Source organism: Dreissena polymorpha, chromosome 10 (assembly GCF_020536995.1).
Source record: "Dreissena polymorpha isolate Duluth1 chromosome 10, UMN_Dpol_1.0, whole genome shotgun sequence".
In the NCBI taxonomy this organism is placed as follows: domain Eukaryota; kingdom Metazoa; phylum Mollusca; class Bivalvia; order Myida; family Dreissenidae; genus Dreissena; species Dreissena polymorpha.
Window position 1 is genome coordinate 20,778,272 of NC_068364.1, and position 18,254 is coordinate 20,796,525.

General features: G+C 36.2%; 1 protein-coding gene across 15 annotated transcripts in view; it reads left to right on the plus strand.

Annotated features, from left to right (window-relative positions):
- LOC127847241 (protein scribble homolog) overlaps positions 1-18,254 on the plus strand; it is a 147,989-nt gene that overhangs the window by 55,641 nt on the left and 74,094 nt on the right. For all 15 annotated transcript variants that reach the window (XM_052378993.1, XM_052379000.1, XM_052378994.1 and 12 more), the window contains exons 9-17: positions 1,530-1,575; positions 3,061-3,144; positions 4,300-4,415; positions 4,883-5,055; positions 11,076-11,233; positions 12,004-12,120; positions 13,500-13,635; positions 14,281-14,513; positions 15,443-15,508. In XM_052378993.1, the coding sequence (XP_052234953.1) occupies positions 1,530-1,575; positions 3,061-3,144; positions 4,300-4,415; positions 4,883-5,055; positions 11,076-11,233; positions 12,004-12,120; positions 13,500-13,635; positions 14,281-14,513; positions 15,443-15,508 (1,129 nt within the window). The remainder of the gene's footprint in view (positions 1-1,529; positions 1,576-3,060; positions 3,145-4,299; positions 4,416-4,882; positions 5,056-11,075; positions 11,234-12,003; positions 12,121-13,499; positions 13,636-14,280; positions 14,514-15,442; positions 15,509-18,254) is intronic.

The following is an 18,254-nucleotide window of genomic DNA, read 5'->3' on the forward strand; positions in this document are numbered from 1 at the left end:
TCGGAGACAAAAAATGTAATTATGAATAAATTTATTAGCTACATTGTTGTCCCCTACCGGTTAAACTGGAGGGGACTTATGGTTTGCACTCCGTTTGTCAGTCTGTCTGTCAGTCTGTCACACTTTTCTGGATCCTGCGATAACTTTAGTTCCTAATATTTTTTCATGAAACTTGAAACATGGATAGATGGCAATATGAAGATTATTCATGTCATTTCATTTTGTGCCTACGTCAAAAATTCTGGTTGCTATGGCAACAAATATAAAAAAATATTATTATTTTTTACTGACAATGGTGGAGTTTCACCGGTAGGGGACCATATTGCTTGGCAATCTCTTGTTATTATTATTAGTCCCTTACCGGTTTCACCGGAGGGGACTAATGGTTTTCGCTCTGTACGTCTGTGTCTGTCACACTTTTCTGGATCCTGCGATAACTTTAAAAGTTCTTAATATTTTTTCATGAAACTTGGAACATGGATAGATGGCAATATGGACATTATGCACGTCATTTCATTTTGTTCCTACGTCTAATATTCTTGTTGCTATGGCAACAAATAGACTAGAAATACTGCTGAAAATGGTGGTTTTCTGGATCCTGCGATAACTTTAAAAGTTCTTAATATTTTTTCACGAAACTTGGAACATGGATAGATGGCAATATGGACATTATGCACGTCATTTCATTTTGTTCCTAAGTCAAAAATTATGGTTGCTATGGCAACAAATATATTTTTTTTAAATATGAAAGTGTTGGAATTTCTGACAATGGTGGAGCTGGTAGGGGACTTATAGTGCTTGACAATAGTCTTGTTATGAATAAATTCTTCACAACTCACTCATAAGGTTATCATATAGTCTTACAGAATAAGCAATGATTTTGAAAAAGACACTGAACAAAACAAACATAACTGTGCAGAAAGATGTCCCCAACCTTTGCATGCATAGATAAAGTCCTCATGAACATTGCACATTTATCAAATTTGGTAACAACCAAAATAATTTCAGCGTTTTCCGTTATCTATCAGACAATAAAAAAGTGTTGAGTGTTTGTGTTTTGTGATATTAAATAACTTTAGCTCACACACCTGTGGTTAAGCTCTCGTGCATCTCTCATGCATCTTGGTTGGAATTCACAACTTCCTAGGGGAAAAATAAACTTAAGTTTAGCCTTAGTTGAAAATGCTGATGAGGGTTCCAATTTAAATTTAAATGTTTTTTTATCATGATTACAAATGGAGAAGATGTTTATTATTTTAGGTAGGTTTTATAAATTTGTAAAATGTGATGTAAAAATACCTATTATTGAATAGCCAGGTGCTTCAGGAGTTATATTAATAACAATTTAAGGCATTTTCTTTACTTTATGAATATTGGCCAAGAAATCCAAGTGACAGTTTTTCAAAGAGTGGTTAATATTCGCTTGAACATACTTGGTACAGGAAACATTGAATGTGCCAATTACGTGCGCCTGTCTTCATGCATGTATTCACATGCGTGTGTTGAAAATTGTTTATCTGTCATTTCAGCTGTGAAAACTTAGAAGAACTTATCCTCACTGAAAATTTGCTGTCGGTAAGTTGCAGAAGTAATAATGCCAAGTGTGGGAGAGCTGATTCATTATGAATTAAATAGAGGCTTTTTTTAGGCGAAGATTGACCATTTCTTTTAGATTTGTCTGGTTAAGTCTTCTGGAAATACTATTTTTGTACCAATATTAACATTTCTTGGATGTCTATTGAGAAATATCTTTTCATAGACAAAACAGAGACTAATGGCCTCATGGGCACCAGACAGGTACCATGTGACGTTGTATTTAAATGAAACATCGTACCTTTTTGCACCAATGGGGGAAATTTAATGGCCATTTGTTAACAAATCTCAGTACATAAAAGCGGATCAAGAAAATAATTCTTGGTTTAAATAGGGATTGATTTTTCTATGATAATTACATTTCATGGATGAGAAGTACAATCTCTATGTCTGGATCAGTAATCTCTACAGTACTGGATAATGGTCATTTATTTACATATTTAACCGTTTACCACTTACATACAGATATTGAGTCTCTTAGTAAGTTATAGTGAATTAAAAACCTTTCTTACTATAGTAGATTCAAGTTTTTAAGACTTCATTTCAAACCTTGAGATACTGATGAGCAGCAAACAGCATAAAACCTGAACTGACTGCGAGTTACTGGCGGGCTGCTCTGGTTTTATACTGGTTGAACATAGCCATATTCACTTGCTTCCGAGTGGGAAAGGTCAGTGAGTGAAGCTTGGATCCAATTAAAAGAAGTCTTAATTTGAAATAAAACCATTATGGTCAAGGTTTTTTGTCAAGGAGGCTCATAATGCAAACTTGACATGTATGGAAATTTTTTACTCGCAAATCAGTCCGCTGAAAAGTTTGTTCAATATTGTCAGTCAATATGTGGGAGCTTGCAAAGGGTTTTTCATAAAAAATCCATTTAAATAACTGTAATAGAGATTTTGATCTTCCTAAAGCCACTTTGCTCTGTACACAGTTTTTATGCTCCCCTAAAAATTTTGGGGGGAGCATATAGTCGCCGCTTCGTCTGTCTGTCCGTCTGTGCACAATTTTTGTCCGGGCTATTTCTTAGCAACTAATGACCGAAATTCAATGAAACTTTATGGGAAGCTTCACTACCAAGAGGACATGTGCATATAATCAGCCGGTTCTGGTCGGATGATTTTTCACAGAGTTATGGCCCTTTGAAATGTTCCATGTACATTTAGTGCAATTCTTGTCCCCCCAACTACTGACTGGAATTCAATGAATTTTATGGGAAGCTTAACTACCTTAAGGAGATGCGCATGCTATTTGTGGGTTCTGGTTAGATGATTTATTTAGAGAGTTATGGCCCTTTGAAATTTTTAAGTAGCTAAACCATCCATCGTATTATTTTGTCTTTATACCCCTCAAAAATTTCCTTTTATCTGAATATATAGTGTAATATTGTGACGAAAAAATCTTTAGGGAGCATCACCAGTCTCTGACGGTTTTTTGTGTATTATGGGTCATGTCTGTTGATTTCAGGAATTACCGAACACGATCGGTGAGCTACGCAAGATGACCAACTTCAATGTGGACAGAAATCGGCTGACAGAGATCCCGGTCGAGGTGAGGAGAGTCAGCGCTTTGTTTCCTGTCTTTGGGAAGTGACCTTTGGCCTCTCATTTTGTGAAATAATAAGAATAAACTTTTTATGCCCCCCTTCGAAGAAGAGGGGGGTTTATTGCTTTGCACATGTCGGTCGGTCTGTCTGTCGGTCGGTCCTTCCACCCAAGAACGCTTGGGCCTAGGATCATGAAACTTTGTAGGTACATTGATCATGACGGTGACCTGTAATAGTAAAATGGTTTTTGGATGATAACTTAAGAACGCATACGCGGCCAACAAGGCGAACTCTGAACAATATAACTGAAGCAACTGGTCTGTAATCCTAAATCTATAATTATCAGTCCAATGAAACATCATCATTTGAGTAAAATAAAGTGGATCAGTAAAAATATCAGAATATGAGATTTTTTTTGTATATTTTGTATATTAAATATTGTGTTAATGTTTAATTTTGTTGATTAATATAAATATAAGCAGGACAGGGGAGGTAATACACTATTATATCTTTCTTATATACAGGGGAAACAAATGCAATAAGTTTAAATTTCATGTTTAATAAATAGAGGATATTTGTTCATGTCAGTGTGAGATCATTTGTTATTTTTTTCATTGTCCCTTGACATATTGCTTTTATTTTTTGCAAACTTGTTTACCAACATCACCCCAACCTATTTCCCCCCCCCCCCAACCTCACCCCGCCCCAATATTTTTTTTTAAACATCTAATAAATTATCACACCCCACATTATACCCCCTCGCACCCCCACCCCCCTACCCCCCACCCCCCTCCCCCACCCCCCCCCCAATTTTTTTTTTTTTAAACATCTAATAAATTACTTACTATAATTAATAACTATAATTTGCCTGGACTGCCGCCTTCGCGTGTTTACTTTCTTTTAGCCTTTACTCCTTTACCGCAAACCGTATGTAGTTCACTATCACGACTTTCGCTTTAGGACATCTACCGCAAACAGTACGTATTCCACCATGTCGCACAACAAAACAACTTGCTAAGCATTGAAATTTCCCCCTTTGTCCCCTTTTACGCGCAAATTCCCCCCCCCCCTCAGGGGACCTGACCCCTTACCCCCAAAACTGAAGAAAAACACTGATTGTATGCACCTTAACTTTTATTTTTGGACATTGTTCCTTTCAGATTGGGAAATGCAAGAAGTTGGACATTCTGTCGATGAGGGATAATCTGCTGTTACGATTGCCCCAAGAGCTTGGTTATTTAAAGGAGTTGCATGTCCTTGACGTGTCTGGTAACAGGTGAGCAGTCCATACAGAAAACCAACCTCATTGTTTCAAATTGTCAAGGCTGCTGTGGCAAAGTGGATATTGTGTCTGCTTAGCGACCGAGTGGTCATGCGTTCGATCCCACTGTGGGAGCTTTAGATCTCCCCCATAGACACCAAGTACAAACATGTACTGGTTCTGCCTAGGAAACAGATTAGAGAGTATTTCAATATGCCTTAGACTTTGGATGCAATCCAGCTAAAACAAATAGGTTAAATCATAACCCTTTGCCACTCAGAAGCAATGTGAAAATGGCTATGTGAGTAACTCGCAGTCTGTTTAGGTTTTGTGCTGGATGCCTGTCAGTATCTAAGGGTTGGAAAGGAAGCTTTTAAACATAAATCTAGTAAGAAAGGTCTTTAATTAAATTTAACGTTCTAATGGACTACAAATGCGTCAAAATGTGTATCTAAGTGGTCAAGGGTTAAAAACTTCTTCAGGCTGGAGTATCTGCCCATCACAGTTACCAATCTGAACCTAAAGGCGCTGTGGCTGTCCGAGAACCAGGCCCAGCCGATGCTCAAGTTCCAGACAGACTTTGACGAGAGGACCGGTCAGAAAGTGCTCACCTGCTTCCTCCTACCTCAGCAGGCTTTCCACACTGAAAGCATGGGTGAGTGGTCTTGGGTGGTTTGGAGTGTCTCTGTAGGCCTTTTTCAGCCGTATCTTTGGGTCCATTCAATTTCCCAACTTAAAAAGAAGTCCTTTTCTTTTTTTAAAGTAGTGTCTAATAATTATTTTATCTCAATTTAATTGTCCCCTACCGGTTTCACCGGAGGGAACTTATGGTTTGCGCTCTGCCTGTCAGTCTGTCTGTCAGTCAGTCAGTCACACTTTTCTGGATCCTGTGATAACTTTAAAAGTTCTTAAATTTTTATGCCCCCCTTCGAAGAAGAGGGGGTATATTGCTTTGCTCATGTCGGTCGGTCGGTATGTCGGTCTGTCCACCAGGTGGTTTCCGAATGATAACTCAAGAACGCTTGGGGCTAGGATCATGAAACTTCATAGGTACATTGATCATGACTTGCAGATGACCCCTATTGATTTTGAGGTCACTAGGTCAAAGGTCAAGGTCACGGTGACCCGAAATAGTAAAATGATTTTCGGATGATAACTCAAGAACGCTTTTGCCTAGGATCATGACACTTCATAGGTTCATTGATCGTGACTCGCAGATGACCCCTATTGATTTTCAGGTCACTAGGTCAAAGGTCAAGGTCACAGTGACAAAAATCGTATTCACACAATGGCTGCCACTACAACGGACAGCCCATATGGGGGGCATGCATGTTTTACAAACAGCCCTTGTTTCATGAAACTTGCAACATGGATAGATGGCAATATGGACAATATGCACGTCATTTTATTTTGTTCCTACGTCAAAAATTGTGGTTGCTATGGAAACCAAAAAAATATATAAAAAAAATCTGAAAATGGTGGAATTTCTGGAATTTCTGACAATGGTGGAGCCGGTAGGGGACCATAATGCTTCACAATAGCCTTGTTTCATTTGCTTCTAACAAAATATATAACTTAAATTGATAAAAAAAAATCTTATAATTTGAATTTTTATCAGGGGTTCTGAAATATTTTAAGAGTCTACTTGTCCACGGACAAGTTGGACCCACAAATTCACTTGTCTGTACCAAAGAAGTACTTGTCCGTACTTTTAAGATAGATAAAGGAAAGGTCATTACTAATTAACCAAATAATACAAGCATACACTTTTGTTAACTTCTATTTTAAATTATAAACATAGTTAACTAGAAAATTCACATGAACAAAAATACAAGCAAGATGTGCATATAATAAGATCACATTTAAGTCACACATGATACCATCTCGGATATTTAATAATCTCAACATGACTAGACAATTCACTCGAAATAAAATCTCCGTTAATTATAAGTATATAATTATCTGCTAATAAAGGAAACTCCTTACAAAGTTTACATTTACACACATCGGCAACGTTTTCAAGCCAAGGAAAATCAATTAGCCAAGATTAGCCAAGACTCAACAAATTCTCGTTTCCGCTTGGCGTCGTATGTTTATCATATTCATACTTGGCTTTTCTCTTCTTTTCTGACGCCGAACTGATTTTATCATTGGTCTGATTAGCGTCATGGCTTGACGTTGAAGTGGTTTTATCATATAAAAATCGAATGCAGGTCGTTAGAACATGTATGCGGCCTTTTGTAATGTACTAAAAGTGTTATCTAATGCGTGATTGGCTGTTGCTATACACATGTGTGCTGGTTTCTCTATTAATTTTTTTTTTCTTATGCGTGATTGGCTGTTGCTATATATACTCGTGGACTGGTTTACTACATTAAATAATTATTATCGGAAAATAACCTACCTCCAGTTGATAAAGTGTGCCAGTCCACAGATTAATCATAAGCTATTTATATAAACTTTCGTTTTTGATTTTCGGAAAATAGAGTAGTTTCGTTCTCGAAAAAAAATTACCACGGAAATTTTCTTTGTCCCCGGACAAGTCAGCTTTAAAAAACTGCTTGTCCGGAAGGGGAAATTGACGACTCGGACAACTCGGACAGCATATTTCAGAACCCCTGTTTATAAAAAAATATGTATATTGAAGTCAGTGGACTTTTCGCCCAAACAATTCCCAATCTCGCAATTTTATTTTTCTCAAAATGGCCAGAAACAGACCTGCTCGTTTGAGCTCAATAGTTCACTGCCGGTTTGGAAAAATTATTTGGTGGCGTTGATTTATTGTTTTGTTTCATAGAGATGATTTTGGTCGTTTAGGGTTGGGCTTATTTTGTGTCCGGACAATGTAATGTGTGTTGTATTTTGATTTGATTAAATGTTTTTGTAAGTTTGGGTGTCTCTGATGTGTCTAATACACCTTAAAATATGATTGGTTCATTTAGATTATTTTGAATTGTTGTTATGTTTTGGTTTTTGCAAATGGATTAAGTTGTGTGATTAACGAAGACAAAATAATGTAGATGACTTTGGTGTATTTATTGGCAATATCTTCTAGGCTGGCTGTGTGGACTGGCTTGTAGATCTGCTACTCACAGATAATAATAATCCAATCTCATTGTTTGTTATATTGGGTCGCAAGAGATAAAAAGCATTGCTGTCCAATCGGAATGGTTGTTAGATAGAAGTCTTGTGGTGGTATTGGATTATTCATAGAATGATCCAATCAAATCGTTTGTAACATTGACTCTTGTGAATGAAAAACATTGGGATCCAATCAAAATGTGTGATACATCATTTTGTTTATGGTATCAGATTAATTTATTTATTACTGACAGAATGGAACCAATAAAACAATTGCTTTGTTTAGATGTAACCAATAATAATCCATTACTTTTTTGATTTGCTATCTTATTTGCTTTTTGATAACTGTGTTAAATTACATTTATTTGTATTCTTCGAAAATTCTTAAGTAGAGAAAATATGTTTGCGAGTCATAAATCCACCCATAAGTATCTTTTTCAGGTTCTGTAATGATTATTAAGTTTCATTTCGATGTATCTGTAATACAAGGCAAAAAGAATCAGCCCAACATTGTATCAAGCCTATGTCTTTATTCTTCACCACTTAGACATCGACACTGAGTCTCTAGACCCCATAATGCAGATGGAATTAGCCAATAGGCTTCGTTTCCGGGCAGGTTGCCTTGCGTTTCCGCGCAGCCCCGGTGGTGGTAGGTGGAATGGATGATCCGTCTGCATAGTCCTCTACCATTTTGTACCTTGCATTGAAGCCTTATAACTGCAGCACCTATCAGTGTTTTCCCCCAGGCGGTGGGGTGGGGTGTCTGATGCTGGGGATGGGGGTTGGGGGATGGGGTGGGGGGCATGGCTTCCTCACCAGATTATTGAGAGAATTATTTACCTTGTTTACAGTTTGTTATCACTTCTTTTGAGTGCCAATAGGTCTACACAATAAATAGTCTGTAACTTTTCTAGATTTAATTGAAAATCAAGAGTTTTGATGTAGACTAATTTTTCTGCATCTATTCATTAAGTTTTGATGAAATCTATGAAATGGTTACAGTACCAGGCCAAGCTTATTTTGTTTACTATTAAAGGACTATTATTTATAGGTCACTAATTTTGTTTGATTTTCATGGACCACAAAATCAAATGATCATTTACTTTGGGGTCTTATATCAGGGATCTGGAAAAAAATCCACCAATTTTAGATAGAACAAATATGCCAGATTTTATGAATTCACATAATTGTATGTCAACCAAAAAAAAAGATCTATGGTTATTGATCCTTTCTGCATAAAAACACTTCTTTATTGCCTGTTGGTAAGGGAAGGACTAATCTTAAGCTAAAATCTTACCACATTTTATCCCCCTGAGGGTTTGCATGAAATTCCAAACTGCATCAAATTGTTTTCCGTCTGAAGTCCCCCTAGATTCCTTCAACCTCCCCCTCCATCCTCTCTCCCATGGGATATCATTAACAGGTGCCAATGTAATGAAATTGAGTGAGCCTTGCCTGGTTATGTTGGAAGTCTTTGGAGTGTCCAATGAATATGCATACATTCATGGAATAATAATACATTCCTGTATTGTTTTTGAGATTATCTGTCAGGTTATTTCAGATATGCTGTTCATGCAGTATTTAGTGGCTGAATATTTTGCATGGCATATATTTTATTATTAAAAGTTCATAGCCAAGGAAATAGCATTTTATCTACATGTATTTTGCAAGCCCTTGAAAATCTAGGCGTAAAACCTCAATATTGATAAAACAAAAGTTACTTTTGTTTCACTTTATATGTGTATAAAAAACACTTCATATTTTTCTTATGCTTAATAATGTTTTCATAACAGTTAGGTCAATTTTGCTTTGGAAAGGGCAAGGCTCACTGTTCAATTTGACAAAATTGTTTTCAATGTATAGAAAATAACATTTGTCTGGTAATTTTTATGCCCCCTTTTGAAGAAAAGGGGGCATATAGTGATCGGACTGTCTGTCTGTCCGTCCGTCTTTCCGTCACACTTTGTGTTTAGGTTTCAAAAAATGCTCATAACTGCTATGTCCCTTGAGATATAACCTTCATATTTGGTATGCATGTGTATATGGACAAGGCCTTTCCATGCGCTCAAAAGTTTTTACCCCTGTGACCTTGACCTTAAACTTAGGGTCCGCGTTTAGGTTTCGAAATCTGCGTTTAGGTTTCGAAAAATGCTCATAACTTTTATGTCCCTTGAGATATAACCTTCATATTTGGTATGCATGTGTATATGGACAAGGCCTTTCCACACGCACAAATTTTTTTACCCCTATGACCTTGACCTTGAACTTAGGGTCCGCGTTTAGGTTTCGAAATCTGCGTTTAGGTTTTCGAAAAATGCTATAACTTCTATCAAAGCGTTTATAGGGGGCATATGTCATCCTATGGTGACAGCTCTTGTCTTTCTATGTGTTGCCATAGAAGATTTAGTCTTTGGTATCAATATATAAACAATTTAGTGTTACAAAGTATCATCTGCATCTGTACATGTTTAATGTAGGATAGCTTTTTTCAGCATTTTGTTTGCCTAATTGGGAAAAGTACCAGTACCAGCCCAATTGGGAAAACTGTGCGCGAAAACCCCTGAAATTCAACGAATTTGCTTGTTTACTTTTGGATTGGCAGATTTCAACCCCATGCATTTATTGTAATATGCCCTCATTATAATTATATCGGATACAAAATTCATGCTTATTAGTTTTTGAACATAAAGAGTCAGTTTTCTAAGAGAGTTAGAGAAAAAAATCCACAGTTTGCAGTTCAGACGGCCAGTCATGTTTTCAGAGGGCGTAAAGTCTAAATTTCCGGAATGCCATGAGTTTGTGTGTGTGTGTGTGTTTTGAAGCCTAGTTACATGTTAGGGCAAGATTGTTTGTTCGTTTTGTAGATATCAAGTCATGTTTTTAGTCCTTAAAAACAAAACTAGTATTTACTTGTGTTATGTGAGCATTTTGTATCACTTGACCAATAGGCAAGTGCTAATTGAATAGTAAGTATTTTATGATATGAAATAATTCATAATAAATAACATCACCCTAGAATAAAGTTGACTAATTGAATGGGTTGACTTAGTTTTAGATACAGTTTTAACATATTTGTTAGAAGTCATGTATAGAAGGAGATGTAGTACAGACTTGCATGATGCATCAGTAGCTCACTTAGTAAGCTATGTTCACATAAACAATAATGATAATAACTATTTTATTAGCAGTGATTAAAACAAATGGCATAATTTCCATTTTGGACAAAATCAGTAATTCACCTATTTAACGCAAATTGTTATATGAAAAAAATTTAATACCCCATCCATTTAATAATACACATACAAAACAACCTAATACACACAAACATTTTACATTAAATGCCCGCTGCCCCTCTCCCTTATGAAAACAAGTTTGTTTACACTTTAAGAATTCACCACAAACACAACATTAAATCACAAGTGGGAACCACACATCTTATGACTTTCAATTTTTGTATTTGACTTTCATCCGGGTTAAATCAAAGGGACTGTTAATAAAAATACTATCTGTATAATATAAATATATACCAGAAATACGAGTGTCAAAAATGATTTAATGAATCATATATTATAATCCTACTATGTGTGTTTCCAGAGAATCTGCTGCAGGGCTCCATAGCGACTGACAGGGACAGCCGACTGAGCTGGAAGGATGAGAAACCAGAGAAAGTGCGGGAAAGTGTCATCCGCTTTGTGGAGACCGAAAAGGACGAGGAGGAGGAGGGTGAGGGTGACGAGGATGATTTTGATAAGGTACAATAATGATTTGGATTAATCATTTCAGGGATGGGATTCCTCTATCTTTCACTTTCAGGTGTTAAGTTTCTTCTTTTTGAGTTCCAAGATTGTGATTTTGTGTGAACCTTGTACATTTCCGGAGTTGTGTATTTTCCACAGCTGTGTCCAGAATCACAAATTGAGTCTCACTCTGGCAAAACAGGGCTAAATGCGCTGTCCAAGATAAGGCATTCAGCTGCAATGGCTTATCAGGGACAACTCCCTCCGCTTTAATGGACATTTTATGTTTAAAGGAAGTCCCTTTTAAACAAAAATCCAGTAATGGCAGAAGGTGTTGTCTGTAATTTGCATGTGTGGACAACACAGGCTAATCTAAAACGACATATTATGCACATGTATTGAGCACCGTTTTCTCAGAACGTATCTTATGAATGTCTATATTACTTTGATGATAGTTTTGTGAGAAACCTGGGTTTTTTCTGTGGTTGTGAATTTTTCTCAACAAAAATGACTAGGGGTGGAGGAGAGTGTGCAATGTTGTATCTGACCTAAACAAATAATTTAAATATAGAGACGCATGCTCTTGTACGTACAAATACTTATATTTGATACGCAAATCGTGTAATGTTGAACGTTCCATGGGAAAAAACAAACAAAAATGGCAACAAGCTATAAGAAAATTTACTATGATTACCTGAGCATACATGCTGGTGCAACTTCGCGCAAACATACAAATAAAAATATTGTTGAATGTTATACAACATGAATTGTTCGACCATTTGCAGCCGTTTGTTCGCCACGACACGCCACACCCCAAGGAGCTCAAGGGCAAACATCCGAAGTTCAAGGCCACAAAGGGCATAGATGGCCATGTGATTCCACACCATGAAACGAAGAATCAGGTAAACTTGCTTGGAAGATTTGATTATATGCAAGCAATGCCGTGGGAATTATTGATATATTGCATTTGAATTCGTCAAAATTGTGATTTTAGCTGTTTTTCCTTTCAAATCCATCATTTAGTAATAATGGTATAGTCATAATTTCTTGGTTGAATTAATTTATTAAGCACTTACCAATTTCTTTCTGTTGAGTTGTGTGATCAATTGCTTAATTTCATGGATAAAAACTGCAAGTTATTTGAGTATAGTATTGGCCATTCAATTATAAAAAATTGGGATTTTTTGCTTTTGCGGCTTTTAATGTCCTACAGTATTAATCGTCACTAAACTTGTCTAAAAGAATGTTGTTTGGCCATAATTTCTCAACCTTGTAATCAGCCAATCAGCCAAACTGACTTAGGTAGTGTTGAGTTTGGTTTTTGAATAGTCTACCATTTTATAAGCTTCTGCTGACCATATTCTGCAGTTTTCATCTGAATAACAAAACTGCTAAAAAACTTTGAGGGAAGTCAAGTTTGATGATCAACCAAAATTTGAAGTGCAATTTTATGGCTCTTAATTTACCTAAAAGGTTTATCAGACTGCAAGTTGTCAACTGTTTTATTCTTCAAATGTTCTTTTAATTCGTTTACAAACAGCTCTTATTTTGACCAAAATGTCATTATTCTTGGCATCTTTTCTTTAATTATAAGAGAAAAAAAATGCTTATTACTCATTTAGTTATTTTAGTCTTTTTAAGCTCCCCCAAAATTTTTGGGGGGAGCATATAGTTGCCGCTTCGTCTGTTTGTGCGTGTGTCTGTCGGTGCACAATTTTTGTCGGGGCTATTTCTCAGCAATTAATGACCAGAATTCAATTAAACTTTATGGGAAGCTTCACTTCCAAGAGGAGATGTGAATATTATCAGCCGGTTCTGGTCGGATGATTTTTGCCAGAGTTATGGCCCTTTGAAATTTTCTATAAACTGTACATATAGTGCAATTCTTGCCCCCCCAACTACTGACTGGAATTCAATGAAGCTTAACTACCTTGAGGAGATGAGCATGTTATTTCTGGGTTCTGGTTAGATGATTTATTTAGAGAGTTATGGCCCTTTGAAATTTTTAAGTTGCTAAACCATCCATCGTATTATTTTTTCCAAAGTTATGCCCCTCAAGAGGTTTCCTATATCTGAATATATAGTGCAATATTGTGACAAAGAAAACCTTTGGGGAGCATCACCCGTTTCCGACGGTTTCTTGTTATTTAAGAAAAGGTGCAAGAATGATGACATTTTGATCAAAATAGCCAAACAATTTCCCCGCCTCGCTGGAGTTAATAAAACCCCTGAGATTTGCTTGTTGGCCCTCATCTCATTTTCATCAGTGCTATTTTTTCAGCCAAGCTCCTTTGTACCTCAGCGAGACAGTATGATAAACGCCATGGAGATCGAGATTCCACCTCCTCCAAAGCGTGAGAAGCCGCCACCGCCTGAGCGAAAGTCATCCATGCGTGAAGACCAGGTCATTGTGCGAGGTATGGGGAATGTGTAGATCACATGAGGTGTATACCTATGTTAAAATAATGCTATAATATGTGATTAACCCCCTCCCTTTCAATAATATGTGATTAACCTCCTCCCTTTCTACAATATGTGATTAATCTCCTCCCTTTCTATAATATGTGATTAACCTCCTCCCTTTCTATAATATGTGATTAATCTCCTCCCTTTCTATAATATGTGATTAACCTCCTCCCTTTCTATAATATGTGATTAATCTCCTCCCTTTCTATAATATGTGATTAACCTCCTCCCTTTCTATAATTTGTGATTTGTCCTCTCTTTCTATAAAAAGGGATTTCTCATCCTTTACTTTTAAATGTGATTTCTCCTCCATTTCTTAAATATGAGATCCATTCAAGTTTAAAATCTTCATTTCCAGCCCTTAGATATGGATGAGCAGCAAACAGCATAAAACCTGAACAGACTGCGAGTTACTCACAGGCTGTTCTGGTTTTATGCTGTTTGCACATAGCCATTTTTACTTTGCTTCTAAGTGGGAAAGGGTTAAACTGTGAAAGTCACCAAAATCATTTCAAATCCAGATCATTGTTAATCGGCTGATAAAAATCAAACATCAAACAATAAATCAACATAAAATATTCATTCATTTCCACCAGCCCCCGAGCTGGAGACCAAACGGTTCGACTCTGAGCCGCGTCAGTACAAAGACGAGACGGACTACAACTACAACCGGTCAAACGACGATGACGACGATGAGGAGCCCCCGAAGGAGTCCCAGCCTTTGCTAAGGGAGGTAACGATCGTCACGACAACCAACACGATTCCTCAGCAGCCTGTTGGAGAGGAGGAATGTGACGATGATGCCGATGAGGATGAGGATAATCAGGAGGTATTGTTATACACTCACATTATAATGATTTCAATTATCTGCTCACATAAATGTTGCATTTTGAATTCACACCTTCACGCATTTGCAGGCCCTTGGGAAATGAAATTTAATTAATAATTTAAGACATTTCATACAAGATTTTAGTTTTAAAGCCCTCATTTCCTACCCTAAAATACTGATGAGGGATTTTTTTGCAGGCTTTCTGTTTTTATGCTGGTTGAAATTTTAGTTTTGTTTCTAAGCAGGAAAGTGTAAGCTCATATTGTTTATAATTACAACTTTTTAATGTTCACAATGAAGGGAACTTTTACAGAGTTTGGCAGATATTGAAGTTTGTCATTAACATTTTAATGCTTTATATTGATAAATGTAAACATTGGATCTAAAAAGCTCCAGTAAAAAAACAAGAATAAGAAAAAAAAGAAAAAAAAAAGTAATCCTCAACTGGGCTCGAACCACTGACCCCTGGAGTAAGTCTAATGCTTAGACCACTTGGCCATCCGTGCTCATACAAGGAGTGATGTATTTTAAACTTTATATAAGCAATCCTCATAGTGTCACAAAATATAACGACAACAACAGAACTCTCAAATTATTCATTATCATATTGCGTTGCAGCGCTTTATAATGTTCAGGTTTTTACATTGTCAAAAGATGCATATTATGGATATTTTAGAGCATGGTAAATGTTCAGTATTACTGTTTCCACACAAATATCATGACTACAACGAAAATTTGCGAATCTGAAACAATTTTTTTAATTTTTTCAATTTACCAAAACGTGAAAATGTCCCTTTAATGCTGCATTCTGATTCGATATTCTGCTCATATTGCATTACAAAGCTTAGTTTGATACTTCTGAAAAATAAACCGAAAAGCCATAGATTAGTTTTTTGCTTACATCATATATTGAGTTTTTTTATTCGCAGACAGACGAGGATGAGGAGGAAGAGGATGATGATAATCGAGGGGATGAAATTGAGGCTGAAGACGAAGTGAGTTCAGTAGTTGTTTGTTCTGAGGCTAGTTCTGGGAAATCTGGGCATTATTAATGTGAGTAAAGTGTCATCCCAGATTAGCATGTGAAAGTGTCATTCCAGATTAGCATGTGAAAGTGTCATCCCAGATTAGCATGTGAAAGTGTCATCCCAGATTAGCCTGTGAAGTCTGCACAGGCTAATTAGGCAAGACGCTTTCTGCCTGAACTGGATTTTCGTTGTGAAGAGACTACCTTAAAGGCTCTATAAAGGTGAAGATCCGTAATTATTTACCGATTTTTAAATATTTTTTCATATTTTATTTATAAAGGTTAACAAAGAACAATATATTTATGCTATTGGACATTACAATAAAAAATGAGCAATAAAACTTGTTTTGAGCACAAAATAAAGTGTCCTCCAAGTCAATTGTGTTTACAAACAATCAGTTTATTTACATCGCTGTTTACTCGGAAAAGAGAAAGTGAAAGTGACTGAAAGGTCACCAAAAATATAACGATGATTTTTAACGTTTTCCGGTATCACCCACAAAGTAGGTATCTTTTAAATGGTTAAAACGCTTGTAGTGATCTATTAATTTACTTTCTGCTGGTTAAAAGTTGTTTAAAATAGAATTAAAATTGAATTTTCTTTCGGCTATTTTTAGCATATGTCACCGCTCTGAGGCTACATATCACGCTAGTTGCAAAAATGTAAACATTTCTTCCTATTATGAAACGGGTTTATCTTCCATAATTCTTGACAACATTGTACCTAAGCTGTTTTATGAGCAGTTTTTATGCAAGAGCAACTGAAATCCGGTAAAAATCAGACCAGTTGATATGCATAATAACTGGATTTGTCACCTTTATAGAGCCTTTAAAGTTTAAACAAAAAATGCCAAAAAATTGGAAAGTTTCATCCCTGATAAGAATGTGCAGAGGCTAATCTGGGACGACAAATTTCACACATGCATTTATCCCAGTTTTTATGTCCATGGATCGAAAGATCGGGGGTATATTGTTTTTGGCCTGTCTGTCTGTCTGTCTGTCTGTCTGTCTGTGATTCATTCATTCATTCATTGTGTGTGTCCCAAAACTTTAACCTTGGTTTTAGTTTGATAACTTTTGCATTATTGAAGATAGCAACTTCATATTTGGCATTCATGTGTATCTCATGGAGCTGCACATTTTGAGTGATGAAAAGTCAAGGTCAAGGTCATCCTTCAAGGTCAAAGGCCAAATATTATTGTTTTTTTCTTTTCAAAACTTTAACATTCGTTAAAGTTTGGTCATAACTTTTTTAATATTGAAGATAGCAACTTGATATTTGGCATGCATGTGTATCTCATGCAGCTGCACATTTTGAGTGGTGAAAGGTCATGGTCATCTTTCAAGGTCAAAGGTCAAATTTATGGCTTCAAAGCGGCGCAATAGGGGGCATTGTGTTTTTGACAAACACATCTCTTGTTCAAGAATGAGTCTCATAAACTCTTAATTATTAATAATAAGCTCCTCATGGCAGAAAATTTTCTTTACCCAACTTTTGTCCAAATGTGCAAATTTTATTAAAAAAACTATGGTTTTCCAATATTTGTTAAACCAAATGTGTTTATTTTTGCCAAACTTGGTGAAGAGCAAGGTTAGCAGTAGTAAAGAATAATGATAGTGAACATTTTAAAGCATTTCAAAGCAAGCATAATGGTTTTTGTTTGATCTCCCATCTTGGCAATTATGTTTTGAAAAGAAACAAAAGACTGGAACCAGAATACTACCAAGATCTGTGTTAACCCATTTGTTCGTTTACTCTTATCTAAGCTTTAACATTATTCAAATTTGTTCATATAATTTTCCTACACCTGCTGTCAGATTGAAATGGACTTACTAAGCAAAGACCCAGAAAGACATAACATCCTTTGAAAAGATGATGACTAAGATGTCAACATGTGCAGCAATTTAAAGTCAATCAATTTGCTTCACAAAATATAGTATATTAATAGATTCTACACTCTTAAAATGTACTTACCAAAGACCCGGAAAGACATAACATCCTTTGAAGACATGATAACTAAGATGTAAACATGTGCAGCAATTTAAAGTCAATCAGTTTGCTTCACAAAATATAGTATATTAATAGTATCTTCACTCTTAAAATGTACTTACCAAAGACCCGGAAAGACATAACATCCTTTGAAGACATGATAACTAAGATGTAAACATGTGCAGCAATTTAAAGTCAATCAGTTTGCTTCACAAAATATAGTATATTAATAGTATCTTCACTCTTAATTGCATTAACTTTCAAAAACATTAGCTCTACACAGGATGCTGGGCATCTATCATAGGAAGTAGCCACTAGTAGATAGTAAAAGTCATGAAATACACTCATCCTATTCAACTCTAGGTACCTCTTCAAGATAGCACGCATTTTATAAGAAGGAAATGTTTATGGACATTGTGTTCAACTTTTATTTTCATTTCAATAATTTGATGGATTCTGTGTGTGTTGTTTTGGCTTCTGAGGATATTTGAAGGATATTGTACGCGTTGAAATGCAGCGGGGAAGTTGGCCTTATTACTCCTCTGTATGCATATTATTACATAGTGGATAAATTATGTCATGTTCTGAGAAAACTGGGCATAATGCATCTGCGTAAAGTGTTGTCCCAGATTAGCCTGTGCAGTCCGCACAGGCTAATCAGGGACAACACTTTCCGCTTTTATGACATTTTTTCGTGTAAATGAAGTCTTTTCCTTGCAAAAAT